General features: G+C 37.7%; 1 protein-coding gene and 1 pseudogene across 2 annotated transcripts in view; one reads left to right on the plus strand and one right to left on the minus strand.

Moving 5' to 3' along the window:
* LOC139473398 (uncharacterized) overlaps positions 1-18,667 on the plus strand; it is a 41,080-nt pseudogene extending 22,413 nt beyond the window's left edge.
* LOC139473358 (autophagy-related protein 9A-like) overlaps positions 1-23,911 on the minus strand; it is a 314,783-nt gene that overhangs the window by 76,095 nt on the left and 214,777 nt on the right. For both annotated transcript variants that reach the window (XM_071255894.1, XM_071255893.1), the window contains one exon: positions 19,978-20,112. In XM_071255894.1, the coding sequence (XP_071111995.1) occupies positions 19,978-20,112 (135 nt within the window). The remainder of the gene's footprint in view (positions 1-19,977; positions 20,113-23,911) is intronic.

Below are 23,911 nucleotides of genomic sequence, written 5' to 3' on the forward strand. Positions count from 1 at the left end.
TTTATATTGTAATGGTGAGAAAGATTCCGTTCTACCGCTATTATATTTTTCATTTTTCACTGGGACAGATCTGAGCAAAGTTGAAGGACTTTCTTGTTGAATATTATCCGTGGTGCTTATTTGAATATTATCCGTGGTGCTTATTTGATCAAGATGGATACACAACTCTTTATAGGGAACTAAATCGGGTAATTTAAATCCATCATTTGATGAAGTGATTACTATTATATCACCGATTACAAATCCAATTGTAATTGCAAAGTAGTTCACGTAAGGAAGTACACCATGTTCTCCAGGGTAGAATTTCAGTCTCCCAGTCGCCTCATTTTGTGTGAGACTAGCTCCCATAGGCTTGAAAATTTCATCATTGAGTGAGCTTACGCTGTAATACCCATCAGGTATAGTAATAATTCTATCTTTGTCACCCATTATTAATATCTTATTGTTATCTTTCGCAGCACAGTGTAACATACATATTAAATATACGATGATACTATATCATAACTTAAATATGAAATCGAGATACATTACTAATCAATCGATTATAGTAACTGCCTCTGGTGCTTAATTTTTAGTTAAATTCCCCGATATCTTTAAAAATTACAGAGTCACGGCAACTAGCGATAAAATGGTGCACGATTGGTTTCACAATCCGATGCAATTTTGGCAGAATCAGTTAAACTTTGCCGTATGGTGTGCCACAACGGGATGTGGCATATCTCTTTATGCTCCAGGATATATGCTAAATAAGTGTTATAACATTTCACGTGTACTATCAGATTAGACATATACTTAAAGAAATTAGTGCTCCATTACCGCAGGATCGAGCGTGGAATTCCACAAATAATAATTATGATAGGTCCGCGTATGAGCATATTTGTCAGGAATTTAATGTTTCTACGAGTAAAGATTGGCGTATTAAAGGATCAAACCATGGTCTAGGTGTTCCTTACACAGGGGAAAAATATCCGTCAAAGAAGAAAGTGATTATGTATATAAAACACTTAATAAACTTCCAGTTAATTTTGGTAAGTTGTATAGTACCAGCAAACTTTACGCAAGAATATATGATCATTGGCATAAAACCGGTGATTGGTATAAAGGCTGGGAACTTTATAGTAACGATTGGAGAGGGGATATTATGAGTTTTAAGAGTGGTTTAATTTATATTGTTAAAAAATTTGTACAACTGAACGATGACGCTTGGAATGAATTTCTTAATGATAAAACGGAAAATAATTTTACTAACCCAGGATTTGTAAGAGTTAATGAATCAATAAGAACTTATGTATGGGCAATTCTCGGAGTGCAATCGCAAACACGAACATCCATTATCGGTTCTGGGACGGCGCTCGATGCGCAAAAACAGTTTGTCTCAAACGTGGAGGACGCCATTAATTCACCAGTTGACATACCATCGTCTATATAGCGTTTTCAAAATACATTACAGTACGCTCAATCTAAAGTGGACTTTGTTTATGCACCGGGACTATACATGTCTCCGAGTAATATGGAACTTAAGATCAGTCAAGTGATAGACTATAATAATAAAATTGTTATTGCTACTGATCCACAAAAAACAGGTATAAATTCAGATATGAACGTCGAATTAATAACGCAAACGATCATGGGCGAAATGGGAATAGTCAAGCCACAAACACCAACTATCGCTCAACCATCTACTAACGCACAAACATCTACTGACGCACAAGTGTCACCGCATATTGCGGCTAAAAATCAACAACATATCGATGAAAAAACAGCGCTTGTAGTGGGTGGAGTCTCGGTTGGTTTACTCATGATTTGGCTAAATAGTTCTTAGCGAACTGATTTGGTTAAATAGTTCTTAGCGAATACGTACAACAGCCCTGCAATTGCTACGATCAACCCCAACAAGTTTTGACTAAGCCAAGTGGTGGTCTTAGCTAATAAATTCAATAGCCAGGAAACAATACTCCCTATTATACCGGGAAGTGCGGCCGTGGCTTTCTCAGCGAGCTTTCCAAGTGCTGAACCTAATGCTTTTAAATGCTTCTTTATCCACTCCTTTATCCCGTTTTTATCGTGTGGGCGGTGTACTACCACCTATACTACCACCTGTTAACGAGAGAGTCAAAGTCGATATAATAATCCCAACGCGGTTAAAATACTGGTAATTGTTATTCCCAGTTCTCTGAACGATGTCTTAATTTTATCGGCCAGTGTAGTGTCATCGTTGAGGACTCGATCGATAGTTTCTCGAATTCTACTGATTTGTGAACGAAGTGCCTTTTCATTACTGGAAGCTGCTTCGATGCGGGCCGATCTTTCGTCTTCTAAGTCACGTCTTCTTTTCGCTACGCGGCGTCTACTGAACTCATCGCCCGCCTGTTTGAGTTTTGTTTTCTCGTAAGCTATATGCTTGTCGAGTTCAGATAGCTTGGCTGTATTATTGATGAGTTCTCCCTGCATTGTTTGCATTGCCTTGTCAAGACCTCGTAATTCCCTGATATCGTTCTCTAAGGATGGTGATAAATGTAACTGAGGATCATGGTAGGTATCCAAGATTTCTTCGAGTCCGTTCGAGGCAACCATCGAGGCTGCTCCCACATCATCTGTATTACGGAGTTCAGTCTGCACAGTCTTAAGAACCTTAGTAGTCTTCGCGAGAAGTTTTGCTCGTCCGTATTCTACAAAACCTAATTTATCACGAACAAACTCGCGGCTATATCTGCCGGCTATAGTAGACAAGGCTAGGGGCTTACGAGAACTATAATGCATAAGCTCAATATGCGGAGAGTCACGCACTCGCAATGTTCCTTTACTATCTAACATAAACTTTGAATAGTCACGACCTATTGGGATAACATAATTTTTATCTTTTTCTTTTAAGTCATCGTAAAAAGCATCAATGGTTGATTGTAAAAGTTCATCGTTAAGATTCATGCCACTTAACCTGGTTTCATCAGTACCATCTTCGGTTGTATTATGGTTATCATGGTTATCAAAGTCATTAAGTTCAATATCATCCATTTTTATATTAAACATAGGGTACATGTTTTCAATATAACAATGTCTTCGCAATACGGACGCAAGTTAAACCCACAACATAGACTTCAAGATCCATTAGGGGTCAAAGCAATTCGTCAGTCTGTAACTATAACTAATAACCCTAGTACCATCGATCAGAATCAAAAGGTCGTGCTATCGTTAAGAAAATCGCTATTAGAATTAGCGGTAATGAGATTTTGAGTATCGACGATAGCGATGTATACTATTGTTACATGGATCTCTGGAGAACGGATAAAGAGCGGGAAAACTTACAGTACCAAGGTATTTGTAATAAGAACACATTGAGACTGCTCGTGGGCGCTGAAAATGGTGTTGATACCAACGAAAAAGATAAGGCCGTTGCCGACGCATTAGGTAACCGATTCTATGTTCCCCTAGACTTTGAATTACTAGATTCCCACATGCCTTTTTATCAAGCATCCCTAGGTGATAGGTTAGAATACGAACTCACTTTTAATGACTACGGTAGAGTAATCAGAGCTGCTGAAGATGCTAGCTATTCCATTGACAATATCTCGCTCGAGTACGATATGATAACGGATCCCGAATTAGCCCGACAAATCCGTAACCATTATTCAGGAAGTTTAGCCATTTTGTACAATCGCGTGCTGCGACACCGAAAGATCACGAGGGACAGAAAAGATACGATGTGGAATATTAATCTAAACGTCCCCACGAGGTCGTTGAAGGGTATTTTAATGTTGTTCGAGGACCCCTCCGATGCGTTTAAAAGAAATACCGAGAAGTTCTACAATCCCAAGATTACAAAAGTAGAATTGACTATCGAGGACGTTCCTAATCAACTATATAGCCAAGGAATGCTAGCGTATCACCAGTGGGATGAGATTAAAAAACTTCCTTCTATAAAACGCTCTCCGGAAGTTAACGCGGTCGTGAAAGATCTGTCTCTCGGGAGTGTATCGATGGGTGAATACCTCACCACGAAGTACACGCTATGGCTAGACATGCGAACAACGGACGATGACTAACTACACGGCAGTGGGAGGAGAATAGAAAATGCTAGCGAGGGTGCCACCATACAGATAACGAAGCTTCAGGAATCAGCTGGTAAATTAAACATATATTTGTACGTGATTATGGATGCGCAACTTAATATACAGAATGGGAGATTCGTGCAAGCAATCTATTAATAATCTTTTACCTAAAGATCCGCACTGCGCTATCATATGCGGGCAAACGGGCTGCGGAAAAACAGCATTTATTCTAGATATTTTACAAAGTCATTATCGGGACGTTTTCGATCATATTATTATTCTGTGCCCGACTATAAGCGTTAATAAAACATACCTATCGAGAGATTGGGTAATGAATGACGACGGGGTACACAGAGTCGATCCGGGCAATCGTTTACAAGACTGTCTCCGAGTATGTCACGAAAAATACAAAGGAGAATCAACCCTTTTCGTAATAGACGACTGCAGCGCGAGTAAAGAACTAACAAAAAAGAAAGATATGCTTTCGTATTTAGCATTCTCCGGTCGGCATACTCAACATTCGTTTGGGTACTTACTCAAAAATACAACTCTGTCCTGAAAGATCTCAGAGAGCAGACCAAATGGGTAGCGCTGTTTCATTGCAAAGACAGAGATTCATTCGAGGAATGTTTACGCGAAAATGATGTCATTTTTACCAAGCTCGAACGTGACAAAGTCAGAAAACTGTTAGCGGCAACGAAGCACTGTAAACGCGTATTAAAAACCGATCAACCAGCTGCTTATGCAATTGCTTAGCAAAATGTAGCAAATTGTAGCAAAATATAGCAAAATTATAGCAAAATGTAGCAAATTGAACATTAGCGGTTAATATTACATAAAATGTGGCTCGAAATCTTCATTCTTTCGCAACAGTTCATTATTACGGGTTTTATTGGATATGTCATATTCCATTATGTTAGACTTAAATATCTCCTTAGGTATTACATTATGGAATGCGACGAACTCATCGAACAAATGCTCAAAGAATCTGATGTAGATAAATCTTTAGATAAACATAGAGAAAGACTCGCGGCTTTGGTAGCCGGTGGTACATGTTCCCAATATTTGGGAGAAAATTATACCATTGAAAAAATTGATAACATGACCGACGAAGAGATTAAAAAACTGTATGCGCGTTACGAGTCTAGACTGGGAGCTACCATGACTAAAACGATAGGGTCGTCTATATTACAACTATACACAGTCGTAGCTAGTACGTTTCTCCCTATCCCGGCAGAACATCGTCTGTATTTATGCGAATCTCTCGAGAAAGACCCATTCATCGAACACGCTATAAGCTCAGTGAGCTGTGAGTTTTATCATAGATTCGGAATGTTTTTAGCTCCACTCACCACAGCTTTAATAACGGTTAGGTATTGTCAATTTAAACATACATCCCCACTTAATAATATAAATGGAGAATCAACAGGTGACACCACAACAGATTGTGAAAGAGGAACCACAACAGATTGCGGAAACGCAACAACAGATTGCGGAAACGGAACAACATGTGAATGAGGCAGTGAATGAGAAACCACAACATGTGAATGTACCACAAAAACAACCCAGAGTTACTAAGAACCCCCCAAAAATAGCTGCAGGAAGGAAGGGAAGACTGGCGAGGAAAGCGAAATTAATAAAAAATTCAAATATTTATCCGATTAAAACATGGGCACTAGTAGGAGTTGCTGGTATAGCGGCTGTATGGTTCTTTTATAAGACCGGAGAAGAGAAAACGTCACCCCCGATGCAACAACAAGTTCAATTAGAGGTTAGTCCTCATATAATGCTATAAGAAGCATGACTACTCCAGTTACAGACGGTAAAATGTTGGTAAACGCGACGTATCATTCAGCGGTGGTCACCGGCTTGGCCATTGGCTATGCTCGTATGACTAAAATGATTACTAAAGCCACACCTCCCAAGCTAGATTTTAATGGTTATGACATCGGTATGATGGTTATGGATATTGGATTGGCTATGGCAACGAAGGATATGCTCATCAAACAAGGGCTAATCCCGGAAGACATAATGAAGTAATTAAACATTTGAATATTTTATATTATTAAATATGGCATCAATTGCGATGATGGTCGGTGGAGCTGTTGTTAATGCTCTAGCTTTTTCGGGGAGTAATTTTTTATTTTCCAGTATGAGGGAATCAAATGCTAAAGAAGTTGAAGAGCAGCGTAAAAGACATAACAAAGCTTTAGAAAAATAACAAGCAGCCCAGTTACAATATACGCAGAAGAGAATGAAGAGATTAGACTTTATTCATGAAAAACTGCTTAAGGAAAGACATTCAATTCAAACGTTTAATGATGTCGAATCTGCCATGCACGAATACTACCTCTTTTTTGGTGAAAAACTCGACCCAATACCGATACCAACAATGAGTCAGTTTTATACACCGTCAGAGGCTCAGAAAGACCGCGAGGTCGCATTTGTGATTATTGGGTTATCTGCTGTATTGATTTTCAGCTATTCACTAGTGTAGCTGTGATTTGCATTTAGACAAATGATATGATAGATGTATAACCATGAATAATTGCAAATTTACACTCATGGGGAAGACGACTCTATGTAATCGACGCTGTGTTGATATTTACTGCGGTATATACAATTATTACATCAGGCGCGGAAACATAAACTATACGTGTTCTGAATGCGGGATAGGGGTCAAAGGTCGTTATTGTTTATGTAAGAAACACGGTGCTGATAGGGTCAGGAACCAGGTTATTTATGCTAGGAAGAGAGATAACATCAATGAGAGGAATAGGTTGGGGAGAATACGTATTTAGATATATGAAAACAACCAATTAGACATTTGTCTCATTTTGCATATACCACAATGGTTTTTGTCAGAGAGTTAAAAGCTATGGCAAAGCAACGTGGTCTACGTGGATATTCTCGTATGAGAAAAGCTGAATTGATTACCTTACTCGGTTTGGAATACAACAAACCCCAGACTGTTAGAGAACTCAAAGCTCAAGCGAGAAACAGTGGGCTGAGACATTATTCTCGAATGAGAAGAGCTGAATTGATCTCTTTACTAGATAATAATGATGATAATGTTGATATTCAACAACAACAAGAATTAATATTTGTACCCACATCCGCCGGCGTTGGTAAATATCTAAGAGGTTGGAAGATGGATATTAATTCCAACGTGGATGTTAACGATATTAAGCCTATCATATCGAGTAAAATTAAGGAGGAGTTAGATGATTTACATAGTATAAAATACCAGCTGACGATTAAAATGTCATTGAGTAAAAGTAACACAGACGATAGCGTCGAATATACCGAACCATATTTCCGTAGCAATCAAGAAGTTATAAACCGAATCCGATACTATAAACGCATCATTAGATACATCAATTCAGAGGATACAGGAAACTTTAGAACGTTGGACTAATAGAGGTTCAGGTTGGGGTGTGAATAGAATCGATAGTTTATATTTAGATATAGCAAATTATATGTCTTTCAAAGGTGGATCTTATATAGATTTACCCCCGTATTATAAGAAGAAAAAAGCCATCACTAACGTAAAAAATAAATCAGATGATTGTTTAAGAATGATGATAAGATCTGCATTGTTCCCCGTAGACAAGAATCCGGATAGACCTTCTAGCTATCCCCAAAACAATGGACTCAACTTCAATGGTATAGACGAACCTACACCAATATCACAAATTGATAAGGTGGAAAAGCAAAATAATTTAGCTATAAATGTTTTCGGACATTCTAAAGGAATTGTTGTACATAGGATAAGCTCCGCTCCGGAACATATTTCCAGAATCAATTCATTTTTGATCGAAAAAGATGGTAAATATCATTATACGTGGATAGAGAGTTTAAACAGGGTGCTATACGATCAAACAAAACATAAGGAAAAGAAATATTTCTGCGAAAGATGCCTACATGGTACAGCAGACAAGATCTATTAGAAGCGCATAAAGAAGACTGCAGAGGTGTTGGACAGACAGCTATCAGGATCGATATGCCTAAAGAGGGAAAAAATATATTATAATTTGAACATTATTGTAATCAAATGCCAGTACCGTACGTAATTTACGCCAACTTCGAAGCGCTTATCAAACCCATAGAAAATACCAACCAAGATAATAATCAAGGTAGTAGTTTTACGTACAAAACTCAAGAACATATTCCTTGTGGGTTTGGATATATAGTTGTAAGGTATGATGGGAAAACAAACCAGCCCGTGATTTACAGAGGTCCCGATGCAGCGGGAAAGTTCCTAGAATATCTACAAAATGAAGAGAGAATAATCAGGGAAAAATTATCGTGTAAGAAACCCATGCGTATGACGAGGGATGATTGGAGGGCTTATAAGAAGTCAACGAGTTGTCACGTTTGTAATAAACCCCTGGATGGGGATTCCGTAAGAGATCATTGTCACGTCACGGGTAATTATCGGGTAGCCGCGCATAACGAGTGTAACTTGAAACTAAAAATGAATGCTCAAACAATACCCATCCCCGTTGTGTTTCACAACCTTAGGGGATATGATTCACATCTCATTATGCAAGCTATCTCAAAGACCGACGGCGGCTTAACGTGCATTCCTAACAATATGGAAAAATACATATCTTTCTCGTTGACTAAACCTATACATTATAGGGACAAGGATGGGAAATCTAGAATAAAACAAAGTAATGGGCTTAGATTCATAGACTCCGTACAGTTTCTGTTATCTTCCCTGGACAATTTAGCTAATGCGAACAATCCCGATGACTTCGCGATAACAAATCAATATACAGATAAGATAACTCGTCATTTGTTGCTGAGAAAAGGTGTATATCCTTACGAATATATGGATGATTGGTCTAGATTCGAAGAAACTGAATTACCACCCCTCGAATCATTCTGTAGTAACTTAACAGAATCTAAAATAACCGATGCCAATTATGAACACGCTCTGATGGTCTGGGATAAATTAGGTTGTAAGAATTTAGGCCATTATCACGATCAGTACTTAAAAACCGATGTACTGTTACTCGCCGATATATTCGAGATATTTAGAAAGACATGTTTAAAACAATACGGCTTGGATCCGGCATGGTACTATTCCAGTCCTGGACTATCGTGGGATGCATTGTTGAAGAAGACCGGCGTAGAACTAAAACTACTCACAGATTACGATATGCACTTGTTTATTGAGAAAGGATTAAGAGGGGGTACATCGATGGCAGCGAAAAGGTATTTTAAGGCTAATAATAAATTAGTGGAAGGATACGATCCGAGTAAACCCGACACGCACATATTATATCTCGACGCTAACAATTTGTACGGATGGGCTATGAGTCAACCTTTACCCACGGGTGGTTTTGAGTGGGTCAATGTGAATGATATCCATAATAATGATGAGAATAAAGGGTACATACTAGAAGTTGACTTGGAATATCCAAATTCCTTACATAAAGACCATAACCGTTATCCGCTAGCTCCCGAAAGATTAATGGTTAATAAAGATTGGATGTCGGAATATCAACACTCCTTGATGGGTAATAGTTGGTTAGCTAACGTAGAAAAACTCATACCAAATTTGATGGATAAGACAAAATATATAGTTCACTACAGAAATCTCCAGTTGTATCTATCGTTAGGTATGAAACTAAAGAAAATACACAGAGTTCTAAAGTTTGATCAAAGCCCTTGGATGGAGCCCTATATAAGGCTGAACACAGATTTATGAAAGATAGCTACCAGCAATTTCGAAAAGAATCTATATAAGCTCATGAATAACTCTGTGTTTGGTAAAACTATGGAGAATCTAAGGAAGCGTGTTGATGTTAAATTAGTCAGATCTAATGAGGAAGAAAGACTCAGGAAACTTATAGCCAGTCAGGCTTTTAACAAAAGCAAGATATTCGATAATGACTATGCATATGCAGAAGAGTAATATAAAATTCAACAGACCAGTGTACGTCGGTATGAGTATTCTCGACTTGTCAAAACACTTAATGTATGACTTTTATTACAACGAACTTAAGAAGCAATACGGTGATAGATGCGAGGTGTTATATACCAACACAGATTCTTTGTTGAAGGAAATACAAACCGAGGATGTGTATAAAGATATGGCAGAAAAAATAGATATGTACGACACGAGCGATTACCCAAAAGATAATCCACTGCACAGCGTAGTAAATAAAAAGGTGTTAGGTAAGATGAAGGATGAATGTGCTGGGACCCCTATAGCGGAGTATGTAGGATTAAGACCTAAGATGTATTCTATAAAGAAGTCCGATAATGGGGAGATAAGAAAAGCTAAGGGCGTTAAGAAGTATGTTGTGAAAAAGCATATCAAACACGAACAGTATAAAGAATCATTATTCAACGGTAGAACGTTCAAACACGAGATGAACTCTTTAAGAAGTTACGATCATAGGATATATGGATTAAGAATGAACAAGACATCATTATCCCCCTTAGATACAAAGAGATGGATTGATGATGATGGTGTAACTACCCATGCTTATGGTTATGGTGGTAATACCGTACCGTCAGGAACTATGAACAACTCTTCTCGTACAAATGCCCTACCCGGTCCATCTTGAAGATAATAAAGAATAGGCTCTCCTTCTTTCATAACCAATCGACTAATGTTATACGTCTTAAGGGACCATATTGGATCAGTTGCCCAACGTAGGCCTCCCTCGAGTTCACCGGGCTGGTATAAATATCTTACCCTTACTCTATCCGGACGTTTTTGTTCTTTGCCTCTCCTCGGTGCTGAAGATTCAGAAGTCACGGATTTCATTTTAATCGCATCGGATGGTTTCTTCCCTATTAATCTTGTCACTTCATTATTCAGCGCTGATACAACGGCTGATAACCGTGTCACCCATTCGGTTGATCTTAATCGTTCTGATTTCATTTCAATCCCATACTGATAGCCAAACAAATGTTCCGCTAATGTCCGGTTAAATCTCTCGACGATAGCTTGACTGTGGTGGGCCTCTCTTTCACCACGGACGATTTCTACATTGTGCTTTGTTAACAGTTTAGTTATCGATCCCATAAACTCGCGACCGGGATCTACTTGAAATAGCTTAGGCCATTTTAGTGGTCCGCGTTTATATATGCATCTCAGTGCATTAGCTACTTATGTTGAATCTTTCGAGGTTAATGGCTCAGCCTCTTTGTATCGACTAGCCACATCCACTAATGTTAAAGCATATTTATACGTTTTGCGTTTTACCTTATCGTGGGGAAGAAACAAGAGGTCAGCCTGATGAACTTTATTCGTTGTAAAAATATCAAACTTCTTCCTCGGTATATAACGCGGTGCCGGTAAATATATTTGCCACAACGCTTGTTTCTTTAACCAATCCTTGGCTACATCTTTAGATACCTCAGCCGCGGTGGCTAATTTTTTTATTGCTCCTATACCTTTCCAATATCCTCGTGGGCTATAGTAAATTTTATTCATTATTAATTAATATTGATGTTTCGTTTAATACAACTCATGACTATTGTTGAATCGCATAATCATTTTGGCATAAAAAATTCCATCTGTAGTAGCAGTATAGGTATATGAATCGGGCTCCAGTGGAAGTGAGCCAGAACCCCCATTACCTATACTACTCCATCAACACCCTTGCACCATTTTGTGAATCGGTGTATATAGAATTATGAACCCGTGAGAAAATATATCAGCTGGAGCGAAGACTCGCAGTTTGAATTCAGCATCGTAAGCATGGCGTTCTCGTTTAAAACTCATGATGAAAATGTCAGTCAGTAAAAATATACCAACTTTTATAACCCCCTTTACACCACTATTGTATGTTAATCCAATTGAATTAAATAAACTATCATACTATGAAGACATTGAATGACCATCACTTACTCACAGGCTTTTCCAGTTTATTAAACTAATCTCTCGAAAACAAAGGAATTAAGCCCCTACTCCCAACACGATCGCTAAGCACCCACAACTTGAAAATGTTTGTGTAAACAACATGACAATACCAATTGGCCCGTTATTATCAATGCTCATTTCCTTGTGTACCGTGTTGCTTTAAACAACAGGAAGCAATCACAGTGGTCACCGTTTGTGACGTCACAGGAAACAGATGATCTCATGTTTTTGCAAATGGCGAACGGAATAACTCGTCGATACAGTTGTTTATTTGCCTCTTTCAATAAAGGTAGACACTTGTTCACTATCAATTTATGAACTTTGCAAAACGTACGTAATAGCTATTGGCGATTTTATCTGGGGATTATATATTATAGCTGTGAATTACATATATTGCTACATGTAAAGATTGTGAAGTTTACGAAGAACGATAAACTTTGAACATTCAATTGAAAACTTATTATCGGAAGTAGTAACATGCATAACATTTTTTTAATAATGACAACATTGGTGTATAATAATAACTTTATTGATAATTTATAACAATAATGGCTCTAGTCGTGGCAACTTCCAAACTTTCAGGAAGTTGTAATCTATCGGACCGTCATTCAGGCGATGTTTCTGACAGATCACGATCTGAAAAATACTATCATGAAAGTGTATACCGCGGATAAGCCGACCCCTTTCTACAGAATCTTTTTTCTGGTCCTCAAAATTCGGCTTATACGTGGTCATGGAATACTAAAATTAAAATGACATCAGAGAGTTACTTATTCACATAGTTGATTTTCAGAGTGCAAGATAATAATTGTTGAATAAATATGTTTAAACTAAAGATAATAATTGAAGTTTGATCAGTTACATTGTGCTGATGCAAAGACTAATATTTACTGTCCCCACACAGAATCATTGTGGTAAAAATAACTATTAAATATAACTTAAAATTTTAAAACCTGTAAACAGCTGTAAATAATTAAACAATTACAAATCTATCATTAATACGCAATCATGGTGGTCTTCATACTTTTGGAATGAATTTAGAAATCCTTCGTGAAACTGTTCTAAAATCATGCTAGAATCTATGAATCTATTCCCGAAAGGAAAACTATCCTAAATGTAATGTCGAACTAACACCGAAAATATGTACGTAGCATTTTATTGCTTATTTATACCCTATAATATTCAGCAACGCGGGGATGTTATTTTGAAACACGTTTTGTCAAGCCCATTTTCGCGCACCTGTTGTTGAGGGTGATCTTGCTGATCGACGATATCCATAGACGTATTACGTGGGATACACTTGTTGTAGTGAAACTTATCAGCGTGTACATCGCAGAAATATGAATCATGTCCCATTTATATTCACAACATTGAATGGTGATTCTTAAATATCAACAGAAGTTCAAATAAAAGATACCGAGAAACTTGCATGTGGCATGTTGATTTATCGTCTACCGTTTCCGGGTCACGGGAGCATGCAAGGTCAAACGGATTAACTAATACGCGAATTATATCGTCAAAGTCACATTTTTATTTCATGTTAGTGGTGATTACTGATACTGTGTATCGACTTATATTTTTGCTGTATGTGATAGGCGAACTATTTCAAAATTTACTGTAATTGTTTAGTTTCGAAAGCTTATCAGCAGACTACCCCTGTCTGTGACATCACATCCGGTGACCTTTGCACTTATTGAAATAGTGCTGTCAGAATTCCCGATCTTTATTTTCATTTTTCTCTCGTCATATTTATTGGAATATGACGAATAAAACATTCTTCGATTGAGAAGATCGTCAACTTTTGCCAAGTTATATTTATAAAGGCAATGTAAACTTTGTTGATATTAAAATAGCAATAAGTTATGCGGAGGTCGGGCGAAGCGCGCCATGTTTGATTTTAGGACGTCTGCTAGCATCATGACACGGGTTGTTTATTTTTGTATATCGTAAATATTCAACCACAACGCTTGAAATTAGGATTAGTGAATATTTATAAGCCATTAATTGTTTCCTGTAAATTTTATAACATGACACGTCAGATTAACCCGAATATTCGTATTTCAGCAACCGACATGATGACCTCGAAAATTAAGATATTTTTCTGTTTAACGTTTAGATAATAAATTCACTGAAATTGTTCATAATTTACTATCGCGCTGATATATGCCGATTATAAAACCCGAATTTTTACTCAATTAAAATTAAGCTATCGGAGATCTGATTATTGAAATCAATTTGCACAAATGTTACGATATTAAAAGGTTCCTAGTATGAAATGCAAACCACCTTCAATAACGAAATTCAGGTAAGTTCAAGAAAATTTACATTTGTGTTCGCTTTGTTCTTAACCTTGGTATGATTGAAAACACCAGGATATTTTTATATAGAATTGTGTAGTTTTCTATCGGGAATAAATGTGCAAAATATTTCTTCAATTGGCCCTTGTTTAATGAGGCACCGACTGTTTGAAATCACCCACCCTCTCTAGACCGCTTAAGGCTAAAATTAATCCAGCAGGCAGGGGTAAGAAGTGTGAAAATAATTCACAGGCTAAAGGTTAAAGGGGCATTGATCTAAAGCAATTGCCCGGGACTGGTTGTTGCCTTTGTTATTGTTTTTTCACGTGAGTCGCCGGATGATATAGCAGAATTCTAGACTAGTGTGCCATTCGTAAGCGCATTTGTCACTCTTATTGTTAGTATCAGGGCGTATGGTCACATTAATCAACAAAATGAAAAACAGTTTTGGAAATAATAAGGAAATGCAGGTATCTTTGTGGGTAGCATTGGTAATGTTGGCAAGATTTTGATAAGTCACTTGCTTGGTAATTGTGCAATTCTCGTTTTCACTATTTTGACATGCAACACAAAGTAAATATTTCACCTGAGCATTGATTATTTTATCCATGGTATATTTTTACAGTCAAAATGTGTAAAATTTTCACTAAGGAAATTTATTTAATGCCCAAATATTCAGTTATTTCACAAATTGACTGAAAAATATGTCCATCTGTATTAATATGATAACGAATTACATATTTTATGTTTAATATTATCACCAATTGACTGAAAATGTAAGGATTAAACGTACATTTCTATATTGTTTGGTGTATAATGCTAGCATAATTAATCTTTTGTGATGTTTGTAAGCCCTTTTGAACGTCTGAATCATTTTTAGTCAGTCTGTTAAATAAATGGATAGATTTTTCAGTCAATTTGCAAAATATTTAGACATTTTATAAATTGCCTGAGTGAATCACATTTTACACATTGACTGTAACATACACACGCTTAGAAAGGAAAAGACTTGTGAAAACAACGTCTATCGAGCATCGAAGAACACTTCCCAACCAAATCGTAGAGAATTAAGAATGATTCTGTTCAATGCTACAGGCAATGAATGAAAACAAAATGCAAATATCATAATTACAACCTACCAAAGTTGTATGTTTACTTTAAGGTAGCTAGAGGAATGTATCCACGAATATCCACATAAAGGAAAAATACCCAATACATCTGCAGCTGTACTAAGAAACTTTTTCGATGTCACGTGTCATTGTAACAATCAAATATTTTAAAATATATATATCGTTTCGGGATATTATGACCCGTGTTCGTTTCTCAACTTATCACTTCGATTGTTTCAGTTGTTTCACATTGGTGTCAAGTCTCAAAGGTCACCTGAGAAAGCCCACGTGACAACTATTTTCATAATGTCAACGGTTCTTAAAAAATCCATTGAGTTAGATAACAATGAGCAATCAATCAACGTATTATCAGCTAACCCTTGAACAAAGTATGTTGTTTTTACACCAGCACTTCAAGCCATGATATGAGTGTATACCGTCTGCTTGAGTAAACCTACACATGTAAACACTTACTTTTGACATATTCACTGTGCAAGATAACAGTGATTTATCAATCAACATATTTTCTGTTGATTTTTTGATGGCTAGTGAGCCCTAGCGGCCAGTGTCAGAGAGCCAAGGAGAAGCCAGAGATAATTGCCCCTTATATTGTATTTGCTTTATTAAGTATTTGCTGTTCATGAATACTACCGATGTCCTGGAGAGAGATGCTAATGATATTCACCATGTTACAGATTTTGAACAGTTTGTTTTTGTTGCGAACAGACAGATTTCTGACACAGCTAGTGAAGTTGAAAGTCAGAATAAAAAAAGTGTTTTATAAAACATTACCAGTCACAACCTGACAAATCGCCAAAAATCCCTGTTTGACACACAAAACTTAGCAATGTCATTAAGCATGCTGCCCCAAGTACATGGGGTGCATGGTCATACTAAATAATGCCCAGGGGCGTCCGGAAACGTCCGGGAGCATCCGGAAGCATGATACTAAATAATAAAGTGTATTCTCTATAATTGTGTTCTTGTATTAGTTATACAAAATAACACATAGCTGGAAAAAACATTACATACACCCCTATTCTTTTTAAATGGTGTATCTGCAAAGCAAATACGCTTTGATTTTATTCGAACTGATGAGGTATTCGTAACGTGGGCTTTGAAGGATACAATCTAAATTTGCTTATGGCACAAAAATAATGTTCTTTTATAGTGTCACATTCTGTATACTATTCCATAACTAATACTGAAAGACAAACGTTTTCAATAGTTCATGCGTGGCCCCACGTCAGGTACTAAAGCATCCGGGCAAGGATGGGGAGCATGTGGTGAGAGCGTCCGGGAGAATGATACTAAATAATAAAGTTTAGAATGGTGTTCTTGTATTAATTATAATATAATAGCGCCTCCTGTGTCCACCATGGAGGATTCATCTCTCACTCCAAGTAAAGATGAGCTGTCCCTACAGGATTCATCACCAAGCGTCCGTGGTTCCCTATCCAACAGTGGAAGGTTCATGGACGTACCGGAGTTGTTTCAGACAATAATCAATGCAAAAAACATTCAGTTAGAGATTCCTGTAGGAACAAGTATTTGTCACAAAGTGACGAAATGTCCCCCGCCTGTATATACACCATAGTACCAAATATGAAGACAATCCAGCGATTAGTTCTTGAGATATCGCGGCAACACCGTTTTCCAACTCCAAAAGCAGATTTGCCTGCTGTGACCTTGAAAATGAGGTCAAGGTCACCAAAACCGACTGGTGTCTGTGGACTCAGTATATACACCTAAGTTCCAAATATGAAGACAATCCAGCGATTATTTCTTGAGATATTGCGGCAACACCGTTTTCCAACTCCAAAAGCAGATTTGCCTGCTGTGACCTTGAAAATGGGGTCAAGGTCACCAAAACCGACTGGTGTCTGCGGAGTCTGTATATACACCATAGTTTCAAATATGAAGACAATCCAGTGTTTAGTTCTTGAGATATCGCTGCAACAAACAGCTGGGACATACGGACGGTCGTGAATACTATAATAAAAGAAAACGAAACATTTATCTGTGACAACTCTCAGAATATATCCCGCAGATCGATGTCCTGTCGAAGTAAATTTGTAGATGATTGTGGTGTGTGGGGTAGGGGTCGACAAAGAAACATTTTTATCATTTTGTCAATGGCAAATTTACATACTTAGATCAAAAGGAAGGACTGTATTGTGTAATGAAAAAAAGTATGAGAGTACCGATGGCAATTCAGCCGCCAAATAGCGAAGTCCTAATTGTTAAACGCTATTATAACAAACTGAAACGATGTGCAGACTATCATAAGTGGGTGACTTGGATTAAACAGTTCCCCACCGGCCACACTCCTGTTCATCCACAAGTAGCTATTGTCGAATACACTGGCAAGTTTCCCGAGGTAGGACTATTTCTTGTGTGTAAAGGTTGCAAATCTCTGTAATAATTTTGTCAAGAATGAAATATAAATATAAATATTCTAAATAGTAGTCTTCCAGTCAATAACTGCTCAAATGCGCTTCTGTTTCCCCCCGATCAAACGATCTGTATGCGTTCATTGTCGTCAGTCTGAACTCCCTGGGAATTATAGATTCCAAGCTGTATACTCATGCTGCTGAGAGTTAACATTACAGGTTCGCTCAAATCGTTTTATTTCAATTTCACAGTCCTGTGCCATTCATGGAAATTAAAAAAAGTCTACCGCTGAGTTTGTGAGGACGCCCGACACTGTCATCGAGCAGATAAGAGAAGAGGTGATGACACAGCCAGCACGAGATGTATACAATAAGCACCTGCAGCAGGGAGAACAATCAGCAGATCAGCAGATACCACTCATTCATCAGAAATTTTTGACTCCTATCAGTTCGAACTAAATCCTATTCCTACCTTTCTAAAGTCATTAAAACTATAAAAACTGACATTTTCCTGCCTTTAAAAGAAAGACCAAAAGCAGTTCCGTTACATTGGACTAATAATGCCTGTGAGAGCATGAACAACATCATCAAATTAAGTACCAATTTGAAATCATTGAAAATCCCAGATTTAACTGACAAACTTCACACAATTGTAAAAATCCAGTATGCTGACATGTGCCGTGCCCTCTACGGCCAAGGCAACTACCAACTGACACCGTGGATGGCAGGCTTTAAACTGTCTAATGCCTGCTGCACATCAAAAAGCCAACAGGAGAAAGACAGACATTTTCGGAAGTTCCTGCGTGGCCCCAGATGTCAACAAGGCATTACTGTTTCGTCTGATGGTCGCCTCAACATCCCCAAGACACCACAGACAGCCCGAAAACCAGAACAACGAAAGAGGATTAAAACAGCAAAGACGTTCACTTTCTAAGAAAGTAGTATTTTTAACAAAATAATTCATGTACTGTAGGAAAGTAGGATAGATAGATATGATGAACATTGATTATTATTTATTAAACATCTTATGTATTGTAAATAGGTACGCGGTTAGAATTGGTCTTCAGCAACCCATGATTGCCGTAAGAGGCGACTATGCTAATGGTAAGAGTCGACTAACAGGGTTGGGTGGTCAGGCTCGCTGACTTGGTTTTGATGCATGTCATCGTATCCCAATTGCGTGGATCGATGCTCATGATGTCAATCACTGGATTGTCTGGTCCAGACTCGATTATTTACAGACTGCCGTCATATAGCTGGAATATTGCTGACTGTGGCATTAAACAACAAACAAACAAACATTTTTTACATTGTCTGTTTTTACTTTTACGTCCGCCTTGTTGGATAAGAACAAAACCTTTACGCCCTATTAAATATTTTTTACTCTGTTACTTGTATTCATTTTTGTTTGTTTTTATTTTTTTATTCTATTTATTTGTACGCCAGTTGATATTCTCACGATCTTACCAAACTAGGAAAGACATGTTTTATTGACTGCACTGTATTTCTAAATTCCCGGACATTTCAGGACGTCTGATGAAACCTCCCTGACGTTTCCGGACGTTCCCGGGCGTCCCCGGACGTTAAATAGTAGGACCCGGGGTGCATTATGACTACAGATGCACATGTATGGAAGTGTAAACATGTTGATCACTGCATTCCATTCAATTGCATTTAATTTTCAAAATTTTAAGTGCCTGTCACATATTGATAGAACCTTTTTCTTAATAAAAACATCATCATTTCCTTGTGATAGTAGTGTTGATATTTTAGACTATGGATGGAAACTTTAAAATGGGGCCTGGGCCAGTTATCAGTACAAGCAAATTCAAGTGAAGTCGTTAATTTTTTTGTCAAATTGATTCATGTTGAGTAGCTAGACATAGATTATTACTATAACAACACATAAATTTGTTTCAATTTCACACATGGCACTACCTACAATGTATAAACCTTTACCGGAAATGGCCATCAAACAGTAAAGCATCATCACCCTTTAACACCTGTCCTATTTCATGCAACTGGGTTACAATGTTCAGTAGTGATGTTGTAAATGCCCTATCATGTATTCATGTAGTTTTAGTTTGATGTCAAACACTTTCGTCTATAATTCTCAGCTCATTTTTTTCGCCCCATTTCAGCATTAGGTCACTGAAAATATGTCTTAAGAGCACATTTGATACACCACAGTACAGACTGTGTCATGAACATAAAAACACAACAGACAACAAAATATATACTCACAGCTTTATACTGGAAGAGCAGAGCAAACTCATCGCGCACCTTGTATGTGTGGGCATTGCCATTCCAATGACTAGGCATGTAGTGAATGTGAGCCAGAATGTTTTTCATCAACCTTTCAGGTGAGTACACAGCATGCTGTAAGAAGAAATGTACAGAGACTAGGAACAAGCCTATCTGAACTAATACCATGTTCTATCCAGGAATTACTTATTCTGCAGAGAAAGTAATTATGTTGTTAGAAGGTATCTGCAGATCACATTTGTTACCATCACAGCTACACGTGTGTCTGGTGAACTGTTGATAGCAACTACAGTTTGAGATGATAAGAGATAGAAGGATTTAATACATAGTTTAATTATCATTCATATGAGAAACAAAGATCTACTTGTTTTTATTGGCTCTGTTTCCAAATCCTTTTTCAATCACATAATGCAAATCATAATATTTATGCGTCACCAAATCAATAAAACATACACCCTGATGCGTAAGCCTAAAATTTCAGAAAATTAATGCCATATATCAAATCCATCTGCTAGCTTGAAAGAAAATGAAACAAATAACAGTAGATCTTGCATAACAAAAAGCAAAGGATTCAGCTGCTTGTTGTTATTAATATGGTGTTCACACTAGAATCAATTCAGGTGTCATCATTGGTGGCAACCTTTATATCTCCAGGGTCTCATTTTGATAAACCAACACTAAGCCCCAGATCCATTCCTGTAGTTCTTGTGGTCTCACATTACTCACCCTTGATTTACATTAACGTGTTACTGACCAATCAAATGTCAAGGTAAAGAAAAAGGAAATGGGTAAGGGTGGTTACTCGTATTACCTAGAAACCAAAGCCACTAGCAGTTTTAATGGATATAGAGACATCCTTTCCATCCAGTCAGTTTCTCAAAGTATTTTTGCCAACTCTATCATATTCAGTAGGACTGGTTGCCATGTTGAGCCCAGGAGAAATAGAGGATTCATTGGTGGACCATACTTCATTTAAAAGAAAGATCTTATGCATGTCCTCTAAACATTTTGTATACCCAATATGATGTTGGCATGAAGGCTGTATTCTTTACTCAACATGTTGCAGCAATGGACATTGTGAGTTTCCATTAAATACAAATAAATGAAACAAATATATCAGAAAGTTTCAGCCAGACACTTAAAGAAAATGGTACAGAAATATGATATTGACACGAGTAGTAGTATAGGTAATGGGGGTTCTGGCTCACTTCCACTGGAGCCAGATTCATATACCTATACTGCTACTACAGGTAGCATTTTTTATGTGTAAATGACTATGCGATTCAACGATAGTCATGAGATTCAGCTAAATTGGCCCAAGCTCACCACCACCTGGAGTCTATGATATAATTTTTTATAAGTAATGGGGGTTCTGGCTCACTTCCACTGGAGCCGGATTTGTATTAAACGAAACATCAATATTAATTAATAATGAATAAAATTTACTATAGCCCACGAGGATATTGGAAAGGTATAGGAGCAATAAAAAAATTAGCCACCGCGGCTGAGGTATCTAAAGATGTGGCCAAGGATTGGTTAAAGAAACAAGCGTTGTGGCAAATATACTTACCGGCACCGCGTTAAATACCGAGGAAGAAGTTTTATATTTTTACGACGAATGAAGTTCATCAGGCTGACCTCTTGTTTCTTCCCCACGATAAGGTAAAACGCAAAACGTATAAATATGCTTTAACAGTAGTGGATGTGGCTAGTCGATACAAAGAGGCTGAGACATTAACCTCGAAAGATTCAACATAAGTAGCTAATGCACTGAGTCGCATATATAAATGCGGACCACTAAAATGGCCTAAGCTATTTCAAGTAGATCCTGGTCGCGAGTTTATGGGATCGATAACTAAACTGTTAACAAAGCACAACGTCAAAATCGTCCGTGGTGAAAGAGAGGCCCACCACAGTCAAGCCATTGTTGAAAGATTTAACCGGACTCTAGCGGAACGTTTGTTTGGCTATCAGTATGGGATCGAAATGAAATCCGAGCGATTGAGATCAACCGAATGGGTGACACGATTATCAGCCGTTGTATCAGCGTTGAATAATGAAGTAACGAGATTAATAGGGAAGAAACCATCTGATGCGATTAAAATGAAATCCGTGACTTCTGAATCTTCAGCACCGAGGAGAGGCAAAGAACAAAAACTTCCGGATAGAGTAAGGGTAAGATATTTATACCAGCCCGGTGAACTCGAGGGAGGCCTACGTCGCGCAACCGATCCAATATGGTCCCTTAAGACGTATAACATTAGTCGATTGGTTACAAAAGAAGGAGAGCCTATTCTTTATTATCTTCAAGATGGACCGGGTAGGGCATTTGTACGAGAAGAGTTGTTCATAGTTCCCGGCGGTACGGTATTACCACCATCACCATAAGCATATGTAGTTACACCATCAATAGCAATCCATCTCTTTGTATCTAAGGGGGATAATGATGTCTTGTTCATTCTTAATCCATATATCCTATGATCGTAACTTCTTAAAGAGTTCATCTCGTGTTTGAACGTTCTACCGTTGAATAATGATTCTTTATACTTTTCATGTTTGATATGCTTTTTTACCACATACTTCTTAACACCATTAGCTTTTCTTATCTCCCCATTATCAGACTTTTTTATAGAATACATCTTAGGTCTTAATCCTACATACTCCGCTATAGGGGTCCCAGCACATTCATCCTTCATCTTACCTAACACCTTTTTATTTACTACGCTGTGCAGTGGATTATCTTTTGGGTAATCACTCGTGTCGTACATATCTATTTTTTCTGCCACATCTTTATACACATCCTCGGTTTGAATTTCCATCAACAAAGAATCTGTGTTGGTATATAGCACCTCGCATCTATCGCCGTATTGCTTCTTAAGTTCGTTGTAATAAAAGTCATACATTAAGTGTTTTGACAAGTCGAGAATACTCATACCGACGTACACCGGTCTGTTGAATTTTATATTACTTTTCTGCATATGCAACGCGGCTAAGTCGTTATCGAATATCTTGCTTCTGTTAAAAGATGGACTGGCTATAAGTTTCCTGAGTCTTTCTTCCTCATTAGATCTGACCAATTTAACATCAACATGCTTCCGTAGATTCTCCATAGTTTTACCAAATACCGAGTTATTCATGAGCTTATATAGATTCTTTTCGAAATCGCTGGTGGCTATCTTTCTTAAATCTGTGTTCAACCTTATATAGGTCTTCATCCAAGGGCTTTGATCAAACTTTAGAACTCTGTGTATTTTCTTAAGTTTCATACCTAACGATAGATACAACTGGAGATTTCTGTAGTGAACTATATATTTTGTCTTATGCATCAAATTTGGTGCGAGTTTTTCTATGTTAGCTAACCTACTATTACTCATCAAGGAGTGTTGATATTCCGACATCCAGTCTTTATTAACCATTAATCTTTCGGGAGCTAGCGGATAACTGTTATGGTCTTTATGTAGGGAACTCGGATATTCCAAGTCAACTTCTAGTATGTATCCTTTATTCTCATCATTATTATGGATATCATCGACCCACTCAAAACCACCCGTGGGTAAAGGTTGACTCATAGCCCATCCGTACAAATTGTTAGCGTCGAGATATAATATATGCGTGTCGGGTTTACTCGGATCGTATCCTTCCACTAATTTATTATTAGCCTTAGAATACCTTTTCGCTGCCATCGATATACCCCCTCTTAATCCTTTCTCAATAAACAAGTGCATATCGTAATCTGTGAGTAGTTTTAGTTCTACACCGGTCTTCTTCAACAATGCATCCCACGATAGTCCAGGACTGGAATAGTACCATGCCGGGTCCAAGCCGTATTGTTTTAAACACGTCTTTCTAAATATCTCGAATATATCGGCGAGTAACAGTACATCGGTTTTCAAGTACAGATCGTGATAATCAC

This window comes from Haliotis cracherodii, unplaced genomic scaffold (genome assembly GCF_022045235.1).
Source record: "Haliotis cracherodii isolate W230 unplaced genomic scaffold, xgHalCrac1.p SCAF_28, whole genome shotgun sequence".
Classification (NCBI taxonomy): domain Eukaryota; kingdom Metazoa; phylum Mollusca; class Gastropoda; order Lepetellida; family Haliotidae; genus Haliotis; species Haliotis cracherodii.